We start from the raw sequence: 12723 nt of genomic DNA, 5'->3' as shown, positions 1-12723 counted from the left end.
ACGCGCATTATATTATGCGTTCCGGTGAGTGCGCATTTCTTCTATACCTGATTGCACAAGCACCGAATTAAAGAGAACGCAGGATTCCTATGAGCACTTACAGTCATTTTATGAACATTTTCATAATTTATTTATCATGATGTTTTTTATATGTACCTTTTTATTGAATTTTATTTAATTTTAGCGCTGCACATTTCTTGTATATTTTGATAGAATATGGGCTGGGTGGGTGGAGGCAAAAGGCCTTTTGGTATAACACTTGGGTTTTTTACCTTTGCGGGTATGTCCAGTTTGTATTGCTTGTCTGATTGGCTATTGTTTATTTCTTCTTGGCCCCCCTTCTGTTCCTCCACCCCCCTTCCCCTCCTCTTCCCCCCTTCCCTTCCCCACCTTCACCAGCTCCACCGTGTGTTTTTAACAACCTCCCCTCCCAACCACAAGTCTAAATGAGCCCTTTGAACCACCTTTCTTACCACTTTGTCCCTTGTACCACGCTTGTCCCTTGTAGCAAAATACCTGTTGCTCAAAAAACATGAGCTACTTTTCAAGCAGAACTGAGCGCTTTTTCAGCTCAAACAGCAGCTCTCTTCCATTGGCCACATAAAAAACACCTAGCTGAAAAAACGCCTGACAAAAGCTGCAAAAACCTGCAATTCTGCTCCATAAAACGTTCAAAAAAACTTGAAAATTGCTTGAAAAAACTCTTAAAACATGATGCTTAGGTATGAATGTATCCCTAGAAAGAAAATCTAGGTGGCAGTTAAACAAAACAGGTACTTTCTAACCTGTGGGTCACTCTGTGCATTTGGCTTAGAACAGTAGACAGCAAAAGCAAAACAATGATCATATCTGGATGACGTTCTAAAGAATAGCACATAACAGTCAACATTATAGTGACATACCTCAAGCTTTTTCCTGATGATCTCCAATTTTTCAGCTGCATAGATCAAGTCTGTGTTGGCTTGAGACAGCGATTGACGCTTGTTATCCACTTCACAGTAAACCTAAAGAAATGTTAGTGTCACCAGATGTCTTACTTTAAACCACTTCTCAGTGACAACTATGTTTGTTTTGTTAACTAATACAACTTTAAATATCAGTCCACCCAAAAGTGATATTTCACCTTTTAGAAGATGTAGAATTAAAGCTGAGCCGTAGTTCTGTGTGCTCCTGCCATAACCTAGTATGCAGTATGCATATACAGTTGTGTCCAAAATTATTCAACCCCCAATGCTGTAAAGGGGTTTAGGGACTATAGTGTACATTTGGAATTGTATTCAGAATCAAATCCTACAAGGACGTTGTAACTACCCAAATGCAACTAAAATGACATCAATTGTTTATGTAATACAGTAGTAAATGGTTCTTATGTGGTTTCTTCATTGCCACAATTATTCAACCCCTTAAAGACTACCACTCTGAAGAACAGAGGTTCATACAGGTGCTTTCCATCAGGTATTGAAAACACCTGTGGATGTCACCGAGCAGCAATCAAGCATAATAAGCACCAATTAGGCAGCTTTAAAATGACTGTGATACTCAGCTCCTTCTAGACATTTACTGGTGTGGTTACAAACATGGTGAAGGCAAGAGAATGGTCCAGGAAGACAAGAGAAGAGGTGATTTCTCTTCACAGGAAGGGCAATGGCTATAAGAAGATTGCAAAGATGTTAAACATACCAAGAGACACCTTAGGAAGCATCATTCGCAAATTCAAGGCAAAGGGCACTGTTGAAACGCTACCTGGTCGTGGCAGAAAGAAGATGCTGACTTCGACTGCTGTGCGCTACCTGAAGCGTAGAGTGGAGAGAAGTCCCCGTGTGACTGCTGAGGAACTGAGAAAAGATTTGTCAGATGTGGGTACAGAAGTTTCAGCCCAGACAATAAGACGCACACTGCGTAATGAAGGCCTCCGTGCCAGAACTCCCAGGCGTACCCCCTTGCTGTCTCCAAAGAATAAGAAGAGTCGACTGCAGTATGCCAAAAGCCATGTGGACAAACCACAAAAGTTGTGGGATAGTGTTCTGTGGACTGATGAAACAAAATTAGAACTGTTTGGGCCCATGGATCAACGCTATGTTTGGAGGAGGAAGAACAAGGCCTATGATGAAAAGAACACCTTGCCTACTGTGAAGCATGGTGGAGGGTCAATCATGCTTTGGGGCTGTTTTGCTTCTGCAGGTACAGGGAAGCTTCAGCGTGTGCAAGGTACCATGAATTCTCTTCAGTACCAGGAGATATTGGATGGAAACGTGATGCAGTCCGTCACACACCTGAGGCTTGGGAGACGTTGGACCTTTCAACAGGACAATGATCCCAAGCATACCTCCAAGTCCACTAGAGCATGGTTGCAGAGGAAAGGCTGGAACATTTTGGAGTGGCCATCGCAGTCACCAGACTTAAATCCGATTGAGAACCTCTGGTGGGACTTAAAGAAAGCAGTTGCAGTGCGCAAGCCTAAGAATGTGACTGAACTGGAGGCCTTTGCCCATGAAGAATGGGCGAAGATACCCGTAGATCGCTGCAAGACACTTGTGTCAAGCTATGCTTCACGTTTAAAAGCTGTTATAACTGTAAAAGGATGCTGTACTAAGTACTAAGATTGAATGTCACTTGGGGGTTGAATAAAACTGATAATGCTGTGAGCACAGAAAAGACATTTGTGGTTATTTCATTATAACTGTTATGTTATATTTGTCTGACCTACAAGTGCCTCTTTAATGTAAATGTAAGCAAGATGACTGAATGATCAAAAGCAATGTCAAACTGGCCAAAACACTCAATTTCAGTGGGGGTTGAATAATTTTGGACACAACTGTATATGGCAGACTCACATGGCTGTTTGTCCTCTTCCCATGCAGACAGTTTAGAACTGTCCCTCACTGCTCCTCATTGTTTATGCTACCATCATCTTCTTCCAGGTCCTCCTTCCATTGCTTCTTGTCGTCCACTGGATGGCCACTGATAATGTAACTTCTGTGCATGCACTCAAGACTTCCATTATCCCAACAACTGCCTCTATTTTTATCAGAGATTCCTGGAATGGGCTGGGAGTAAACACAGCACTGCACAAGCACCAAATGCAGTTTACACAACAAATCCCAGCTTATTTTTCCACTTTGAAGTTGAATTCAGAAAAAAAATGAAAGTCCTTCCTGGCAGTGGGACTGTGTCTGCACTGCCAGGGTTAACTGCTATTTTATGTTTAGGGGGACTAGATAAAGAAGTTTTAATAATCATCTACTCCTGCAGGCTCTACTGCATTGTTAGACTGGTCCCCATAGTCTCTTATCCTCTGCATTCTGGCAGTCTAAGATCCTCTCTTGTCATCAAGACTGAAGCAGGACCATACCCCTGTACAGAAAGTGAAGCTGCCAAGGGACAGTCCAAGGTTGGAGCATAAGAAAGTGCTGACTGCCAGGTGAGCTGGGGATCAAGTAAGTAAAAGTGTATTTCCCTTCCTCTAGACAGAAATGAGCAGGTACTCAACAAGCTATTTTTCTGGTATTGGGCTTTAAACCACCTAACAATTTCTTATTCCTCTCGTGCGCTCTATTGGTGAGATCTCTGTGTGTCATTTCCTAAAGAATGCAATACAGGGAGAAAAACACCCATAGATAAGTAGAAACACCCAAAACTTCATAGTGTGCAGGCAAACAGCAAAGAACTATGAAGGGGAGCTCTCATTCCCTCAACAGATATAAGAAGCTAACAGATGGCTTAGCCTAACAGCCCACCTTATGGCTCCATTCACACTTGTGCAACTTGTCATGCAACTTTGGGCACTAAAGTCGTATGACAAGTCACACCCCATGTTTTTCCATGACAGCTGTTCAAATGTGACTTTAAAAAGGTTCCTTCACTACTTTGGTCTGACTTTCATGAGACTTGAGTGCCATAGACTGCTGTGTAAACCTTCAAAAGTCACATGAAAGTCGCACCTAAATGTTATAATGCAACAGTTGTGCAACAGTTGTCCATTATCATTGGTCAAAGCCAAAGTCACATCCAAGTCTCACCCATCCAAAGTTGCACTCAAAATCGCACTACTTTGGAGTTGTACTAGTGTGAATGGAGTCTTCACTGAAATATTACTTTCATGTGAACCAGATCTTTAGCTAAATTGGTGACATGATTTTGCTAAGCTGTAAATGATTAACCTGTTGGCAGTCACTTCATTTGCAACATCTTGAGGTTGATTTACTAAAGTAGTATGGTTACTCTACAATGTGAATTTTCACTTAGAGAATGATAAGAAGCAGTCTGAATTAGAAGATGCTAACTTCAACCATCCAATCTTGTTTTTTATTTCTCTTGTACATAAGTAGATATTCTTTGCAAAGTAGATTTTCTCTTATCTTCAACTCATTCACAACTGAAAATTCACTTTGCAAAATGAAATCCTTTGGAAAATCAATCCCACGGATTTCCATATGTTTTAAATGGAGGCATTTGTCACCAAGCAGTTAAAGTGTTTGTCTACTCAAAACTTTTTTTCTTAGTTTTGGATAAAGTGGGGAAAAGTAAATACTCCTGCCAGGTTTTTACGGCTATCTGGAGCATCATTAGAAAGATTTATGCAGGCCATAGATGGTTTGAATCCCAAACGATTTTTCGTCCGAAAATCAAAAACGTTGTTCGCTCGGTAACTTCTGATCCTTCCAGGTCATGGCTCATGTGCATATTCTTTTGATCATACGATTTGACCATCATTGAGTCAAAAATCGGTTGTTTTTCATCAATTTTCCAACATGCTCGATCACCAAAAAGGAGAGGAACCACGAAAATCGTCCAGTGCCATTGACCCAATAACAGAGAGAAAATTGGCCGATTATTCTTAAGTCTGATTTTCGGACGAAAAAGTGGTCGAATTTCCACCCATGTATGGCCGTCCTTACCCTCACTTCCTCTCCTGCTGACCACTTTTTACCAAATTAAAAGGGAGGCAAACTCTCCAACACCAACACAGTTAGACATAAGTATGTTTTTATTTAATAGAGTAGAGGAAGGCTAGAATTTATGTCAGCTTTTTAATTCTGTCTTTGTTTCTGTTGCAGTTTCTCTCACTTCCTGTTTAGTAAAACTGTTGTCAGCAGGAAGGGAAATGATCTTGAAAAAATATTTTAGGCTTGACATACATTTTAGGGTTGATGTCTAAAAACTGTAGAGTGCAAAATCTGGTGCAGCTGTGCATGGCAGCCAATCAGCCTCTAACTTCAGCTTGTTCAATTAAGCTTTGACAAAAAAAAACCTTGAAGCTGATTGGTTTCTATGCAGAGCTGCGCCAGATTTTGCATTCTCCAGTCTTAGTAAATCAAACCCTTTAAGTTCACGCTACTGAGCAGTTTATAACCTCCCATATACAGTATTTTCCTATCTTTCACAGCTTTATATAAGCCACCATGATCTGAAAAATCTGAGCCAGAGATGAGGAAGGAAGATGTCACAGGATAAAAAATGAATGCTCCTTTGCTGCTGTCCTGGTCAGTTCACAGAGGAATTTAATTAATTAGAATTAAAAAATGACTTTCACTCTTCCTTTAAAAGTTCTTGCTGTTCTCCAGTAAAATATTTATCATAATAAAAAGTACAAAGCGTTACCAATATTCTTTATTTAGAAAATAAATAGCGTTATTGTCACTGCAGGCAAAACTGGCGAAGAGTACAAATCCACTGGTGCCCGTTTGTGACATTGTTGTTCTCACTTTTACATCTGGTTTTATTTGACAGTAGTTTATTTACGGAAATACAAATATGATTAACTATATTGAAAACGCAGATAAAGTTGTCCATGAAGTCTAAAATTATCTTTCTGATCTGTGAACAGACCATGCAGTGTACAATAACTATTCTCTCAGCTGGGGCAAGTGAAGACAACTTTACATAGGATTGGGACGTGGGCAGAGTTCAAACACAGCTGACATTAGACGAATTGACTAAGGCCCCATTTAGACTTTCGAATAATGCTGTATGCAATTAGCTGCGGGAGACCTAGTGGAGGTTTCCTATGATTAGCTGCAGGTGGGAAGCCCCATTGAAAGCTCCTGCAGCTATTCAGGGCCAATTGCATGTAATCACTCATGAGACATAGGGAAAAAATGCCTCAGTTTGTTAAAGTGGACCTGACATCAAGTTGAGCCTTGGTTTTACTACCCCTTCACCATCCCCACTAAGCGACTGGACAAGGTTTGCACATGCTGCAGCCATGATGCTTTGCTTTGTGGCTGCATGCAGAAAATATATCTCATGTCTTGTTCAGCAGGCAGTATCCCAAACATTACACATGTAGCGCTAACACCTTGAGAGCCGCTGGTTTTGGGTCCCTGTTTACTTCCTGTACAGCCAGGCAACACACATTTTCCACTTTTATCCAGACAGAAGAAACAGTCTATGGCTTGTTTTATTTGGGAATTTAACTTAGGTAGGGTAAAGGGGTTTTGGGATGCCCTACTTAATTACAGAATAGCAAATTGAGGGCAATTTCCTCCCCTAACTACAAAAATGGAAGGTGAATGACTGTCTTCCAGTTGGAACCATAGCAGTCTTTAGCAAAGTAAGCAGCTTTCAGGAGCTCTGAGTCCCCTTAAATGGATTTTTAGCAAAGTCCCAACTTGTAGGAGCTCTTAGTCCCCTAAGTGAACAAAATAACAGCTCACCAGGCTACTGTGTATGATCCCAGGACAAGGGATTGGGAAAGCTGTGAACTGACCCCTGAAGACTTGCCAAGACCTTGCATCCAGCAGACTTCTCCCATATAGGCCCTGGGGATGTAGAGGTACTCACACTATCCTTGTCCTGCAGCTGTGAATAGAACTGTTTTCAGGCTTTCTTGCTGGCCTGGTTCCTCTCCAAGCTATGCAGGCTGCCCCCCCCCGGTGGACTTCAGGGCAGTGGAGCTTTCTCCTTCAGCTCTCCTCTTTCCTCCAGCCTGGAAGCAGAATGCCCCTTCTCTGGGGCCCCCTCCCAGGCTACACAGCATGACTTCTCAGCATTCCATCTTCCACCCAACTCCCCTGCTGGCTAGGCTCTCTTATATTTATGGGCTGGTCTGCCACACTGCAAGGCCTCCTGCCTGAGATTGGAGAGCTCCATAGATAAGCAGATCAGCCCCTCCTCACCTCCACCTACTGGCTTCTAGAAACTTTCTAAGTTTCTAGAGCAGGGGGAGGTACCAGAGGACTGAGCTGTAGAGCCCTCCAGCTTAATCTGAAGTAACCCTCTCTCTAAACCCAGGCTTTCAGCAAGCCTCAGATTATTCTAAACAACTATGTACACCAGAGGGTGTTACACATATTTTCTGAAAGCAGAGGCCCTGGAGAACAAAATGGTGGCTGTTACAATTTTTATGCTACACAATATTTGTACAGCCATTTATCAAATGTAAATTTTCAGAAAAAAGTAACAGAGATGAATGTTAGTGCACACAAACAATATAATTCCCAATTATCTGGTAAATATAAAAGATGATGCTGTGTGGAGTATATAGATACCAAGCATGTCTAGATTTAAAACTGCCCACTCCCATGAAATGGCAAGAAACTATGGTACTTAAATCTGTCTATAGGTGATGCTTTCAAACTTTCACAGGTTATCAGTTTAGAGTTAATTATTAATTAGAGCCTTAGAATTACTGCTCTCACTCCAACGTTCTCAGTAATATCTTCAATGTGTGATGCAATCACCATTTACATATGCATGCCAGACCTATGCCTTAATTTGCGTGTGTGCACAGGGGGGTGGGTTTAAATGTTTTAACTATTTTATTTTTTTTATTTAAATAATTTTTATTTTTTACACTTTTTATATTTTTTTCATTTAACGTTATTACTATCGCAAGGGTGCAAAAAAATCTTCCTTCCCAGCTCTCTTAAAGTTACCGGAAGGCTGTACTACTGGATCACTTTTACATGACAATGGATCACTTTTACATAACAGCTGATCACTGGCTGAAGAAACAATATCAATATAATGGCTAAGGCTGCAGCCATGATCCTAGTATTAACCAAAATCCCACAGGTCAGGTGCAATGCTTTGGCCAATCACAGTGCATGATGATGTCACAAGGGGGTGGGGCCACCCGGTGACATCAACTGGGGGACCCCGTCCCCTTGTGACATCACAGTATTTAAGAACTGTCAGGCCAGTGTAGCTTTCAGATGGTCGGAGCCAGCGTTGAGAGTGGAATTTTTTAATTTATATTTTTCGGGTCAGCGGTGGCAACAGGCATCGTTGGATGACGTTGGATCTAATTCAGGGGACATTTTTTAAATTTTCGTTTTTAATAAAGGACTTGTGAAAGACTGTCTTCTGTAATTTTTTTACACTACACTTTATTTTGGTAAATGAGTAGCGGTATCATGTACCCCATACTCATTCACAAAAGGGAGGCTTGTTAAAGGGGGCTTTTTTTTTTAATTTTGGCATGGGGGTTGCCCTCAAAATCCATACCAGACCCTAAGGGCTTGGTATGGATGGGGGCGACCCCACACATTTAAAACAAAAAATGTAATTGCTGGTAATTCTTTTTACATTCAGCTGTCAGCGGGGAACCCTGCTGACAGTTGAAACATTAAAGAATGTTTTCACTACTAAAATACTGCATGACATACCATGCCAATTCACTTAGTGAATTGTCTCGGTTCGAAGTTCGTGATCGAATTTCGTTGGGTTCAAATGTTCAACCACAAATCGAATAGGGGGGTGTTCAGCCCATCACTAACCTCACACAGAGTTTGGCTGGCTAAACTCTGCCTCTGCTTTCATTGGTCCAGTTATGGTGACAACCATAATATGTTGCACTAGTATCTGCCAATTGATGTTCAATTTAAATAACGTTACAAATTCTCAACAAGATTATAATGGTATATGTGCACACTAGCACAAACAACATATCTTGTCCGGAAAAAAGAAAAAAAAAAATATAGTATTATATATACACACTGCTCAAAAAAATTAAAGGAACACTTTTTATTCAGAGTATAGCATCAAGTCAATTAAACTCCTGGGATATTGATCTGGTCAGTTAAGTAGCAGAGGGGGTTGTTAATCAGTTTCAGCTGCTTTGGTGTTAATGAAATTAACAACAGGTGCACTAGATGGGCAAAAATTAGATGACCCCCCCCAAAACAGGAATGGTTTTACAGGTGGAGGCTACTGACATGTTTTTCCCTACTCATCTTTTCTGACTGTTTTTCTCTAGTTTTGCACCTGGCTAGGGTCAGTGTCACTACTGGTAGCATGAGGTGATACCTGGACCCTACAGAGGTTGCACAGGCAATCCAACTCCTCCAGGATGGCACATCAATACGTGCCATTGCCAGAAGGTTTGCTGTATCTCCCAGCACAGTCTCAAGAGCATGGAAAAGATTCCAGGAGACAGACAGTTACTCTAGGAGAGCTGGACAGGGCCGTAGAAGGTCCTTAACCCATCAGCAGGACCAGTATCTGCTGCTTTGTGCAAGGAGGAACAGGTTGAGCACTTCCAGAGCCCTACAAAATGACCTCCAGCAGGCCACTGGTGTGAATGTCTCTGACCAATCAGAAACAGACTTCATGAGGGTGGCCTAAAGGGCCCGACGTCCTCTAGTGGGCCCTGTGCTCACTGCCCAGCACCACAGAGATCGTTTGACATTTGCCATTGAACACCAGAATTGGCAGGTCCACCACTCCACCCTGTGCTTTTTAGAGATGAGCAGGTTCACCCTTAGCACATGTGACAGACATTAAAGGGTCTGGAGAAGCTGCGGAGAATGTTATGCCTCTTGCAACATCGTTCAACATGACCATTTTGGTGGTGGTTCAGTGGTGGTCTGGGGAGACACACACAGACCTCTACAGGCTAGACAATGGAACTCCGACTGCTATTAGGTATTGGGATTAAATCCTTGGACCCATTGTCAGACCCTACGCTGGTGCAGTGGGTCCTGGGTTCCTTCAGGTGCATGACAATGCATGGCCTCATGTGGCGAGAGTATGCAGGCAGTTCCTGGAGGATGAAGGAATTGATACCATTGAATGGCCACCACGCTCACCTGATCTAAATCCCATAGAACACCTCTGGGAGAAAATACCCCCGGACATCATCCGTCATGTCATTAGGCGCATGCCCCAACATTGTCAGGCATTCATACAAGCATGGGGGGGGGTCATACAAACTACTGAGTACCATTTTGAGTTGCTGCAATGAAATTTCAGCACAATGGACTAGCCTGCTGCATCATTTTTTCACTTTGATTTTCAGGGTGTCTTTGAATTCAGTCCTCTGTAGGTTGATTATTTTCATTTCCATCAAACTATGGGGCATCTTTACGTCCCTAACACATTACCCGGTCCATATCAGTATAGATATACAGCATGATATTTTTCTCCATTGAGATCTGATGTGTTTTCAAAGTGTTCCTTTAATTTTTTTGACCAGTGTTTATATATATATATATATATATATATATATATATATATATATATATACACACACACACACACAGAAAGCAGTATCAAGGGCCATCGTTCATGCTCAACTCTAAATTGATATAATGTAAAAGCTTTTAAAGCATTACCTATGGACAATTTTGGGTATCATAGTTTTTTTGCCACTTTACTGGTGTGCGTAATTTTAAGGATTGACATGTTTGGTATTTATTTGCTCCAGTTTTTTATATTTTACCATAGTTGCATAGTTAGTCTGGCTGAAAAAAGACAAAAGTCAATCCAGTTCAACCATAAAAAAAAAAGTTATAAACCTATACCTACAGTTGATCCAGAGGAAGACAAAAAAAACCAGCAAAGCATGATCCAATTTGCTCCTGCTGGGAAAAAAATTCCTTCCTGATCCCCCGAGAGGAAATCGGATATTCCCTGGATCAACTTTACCTATACATTTTTAGTATCCAGTTATATTCTGTGTATCTAAGAAACAATCCAGGCCTTTTTTGAAGCAATCCACTGAGCTGGCCAGAACCAAATCTTGAGGGAGTCTATTCCACATTTTTACAGCTCTCACTGTGAAGAAACCTTTCCGTGTTTGGAGATTAAATTTATTTTCCTCCAGACTTAAAGAGTGCCCTCTTGTCCTCTGTGATGACCTCAGGGTGAATACCTCTACACCGAGTTCACTATATGAACCAATGATATATTTATACATGTTGATCATATCTCCCCTTTATCTCCTCTTCTCAAGAGAGAATACATTCAGTTTCTTTAATCTTTCCTCATAGCTGAGCTCCTCCATGCCTCGTATCAGTTTGGTTGCCCTACTCTGTACTTTCTCCAGTTCCCCAATGTTCTTTTTGTGAATTGGTGCCCAATTCCAACCAACGTTTGTATGTTATATTGTGTTGAAGTGTATTTTTTATGAAAATATAGATTTGATAAACATGCAACTGCATTATTTTTCTACAGGACCTCTGCTCTCAGAAAATATATAATTTTTTTGGTGGGTTTTAAGTTATTTGCCCTGGATGTGAAGTAGTTAATTATCTAGCTATGTCCCTCAAAGGATGATAGAGAAAATCATTCTTCTTTCAGTATGCATCCTCAGATTGTCCAAGCCAACATGTCAATTTCCATGAAGAAGAGGGGGACACAATACAATCAGCCAAAAGATTCCTCCCCACTAATCACTATTGCTGTAAGCAACTATCTGCAATTTTTCTTTGCAGACATGATAATTGTTACCTAACTCGTCTAATATGAGTAAGATAGGGAACCCATCATTTCACGTATGCAGGTTTCCCAAGCACAGATAAATGTGTGGAGGCTGCCAGTCATGTTGTGAGTACATCTGATATCATCACCCTGTGCTCAGGATGACTTCTTATCTTGGATTAGTCTGGTTGCATGACCCTGCTAAGGAGATTTAAAAAAAATCAGAAGCTATCATATAAATATCAATGGAGGCGCACAATGCTTGCATCCACACAAACAAATACAACTGCCTCTCGAAAATGACATATAACAACAATCAAGTATAATGATAGTGTGAAAAATCAATGTGACAAGTGACAATTGCTTTATATTCCAAACCAGTGATGACTTTCATATCCTTATTGCCCACCTACTATAATAAATCCTTTCTGGGCACCTTGCACTCCAAAGCCCGAGTAATGATTGATATGATCTGAAATGCTCTACAGATATATATTGCAGACAAGTAAAATATGAAACATTAACACTCTCACACTTTGTGAAGTCATTCCAGCACAATAAGAAATAAAGTACTCACATACATCTTGTTGAAGTATCCAGGAGATATGAGAGCAGATTGATAAATAACACAGAGAAAACGAAACATTCATCATGACAAATAGTGAAAAATTAAAGATTTCGAGCAGCATTAATTATGCTTGTGTAAGATGAATAGGACCTCTCACAATTAATGAGGACATACACCTTTGTCTAAGTTTTATACCCACCTGTGATAAATGCTCCAATGCTGACAAAATACATCATGCAAACATTTCAGTTAACAGCATGTTAATAGATTGACATACGAGGATGAACAAAGCCCTTAATCATACACATTGCACCACTCCCAAGTTTAGTTTCTCATATACATCAAATTAGAGGAGAAAGTGGAAAGGAAACAGCAAAGTCAGTACCACAAACAGCTTGTAAAAGAAGCCAAAACAATTTTCAATCAGCTTGGCCCAGTGGTATAAAATGATGTAGCATGGCCATTGTGATGTAAAAGGCCCTTTGAACCTGAGGGCATTAACACATTCATTA

The 12723-nt window shown here is 40.9% G+C and overlaps 1 protein-coding gene across 1 annotated transcript in view; it reads right to left on the bottom strand.

The window, feature by feature from the left end:
- The window catches only part of LOC149451620 (dynein axonemal heavy chain 11-like), a 590344-nt gene that overhangs the window by 199374 nt on the left and 378247 nt on the right, over nt 1-12723 (bottom strand). The window contains exon 50 of the mRNA XM_089690376.1: nt 903-1004. Coding sequence (XP_089546502.1) covers nt 903-1004 — 102 coding nt within the window. The remainder of the gene's footprint in view (nt 1-902; nt 1005-12723) is intronic.

This window comes from Staurois parvus, unplaced genomic scaffold (genome assembly GCF_062004578.1).
Source record: "Staurois parvus isolate SC_StPar_1 unplaced genomic scaffold, SC_StPar_1.0 ptg000530l, whole genome shotgun sequence".
NCBI lineage: Eukaryota > Metazoa > Chordata > Amphibia > Anura > Ranidae > Staurois > Staurois parvus.
The sequence above is the reverse complement of the archived record's forward strand: the minus strand, read 5'-3'. Positions and strand labels throughout refer to the sequence as shown.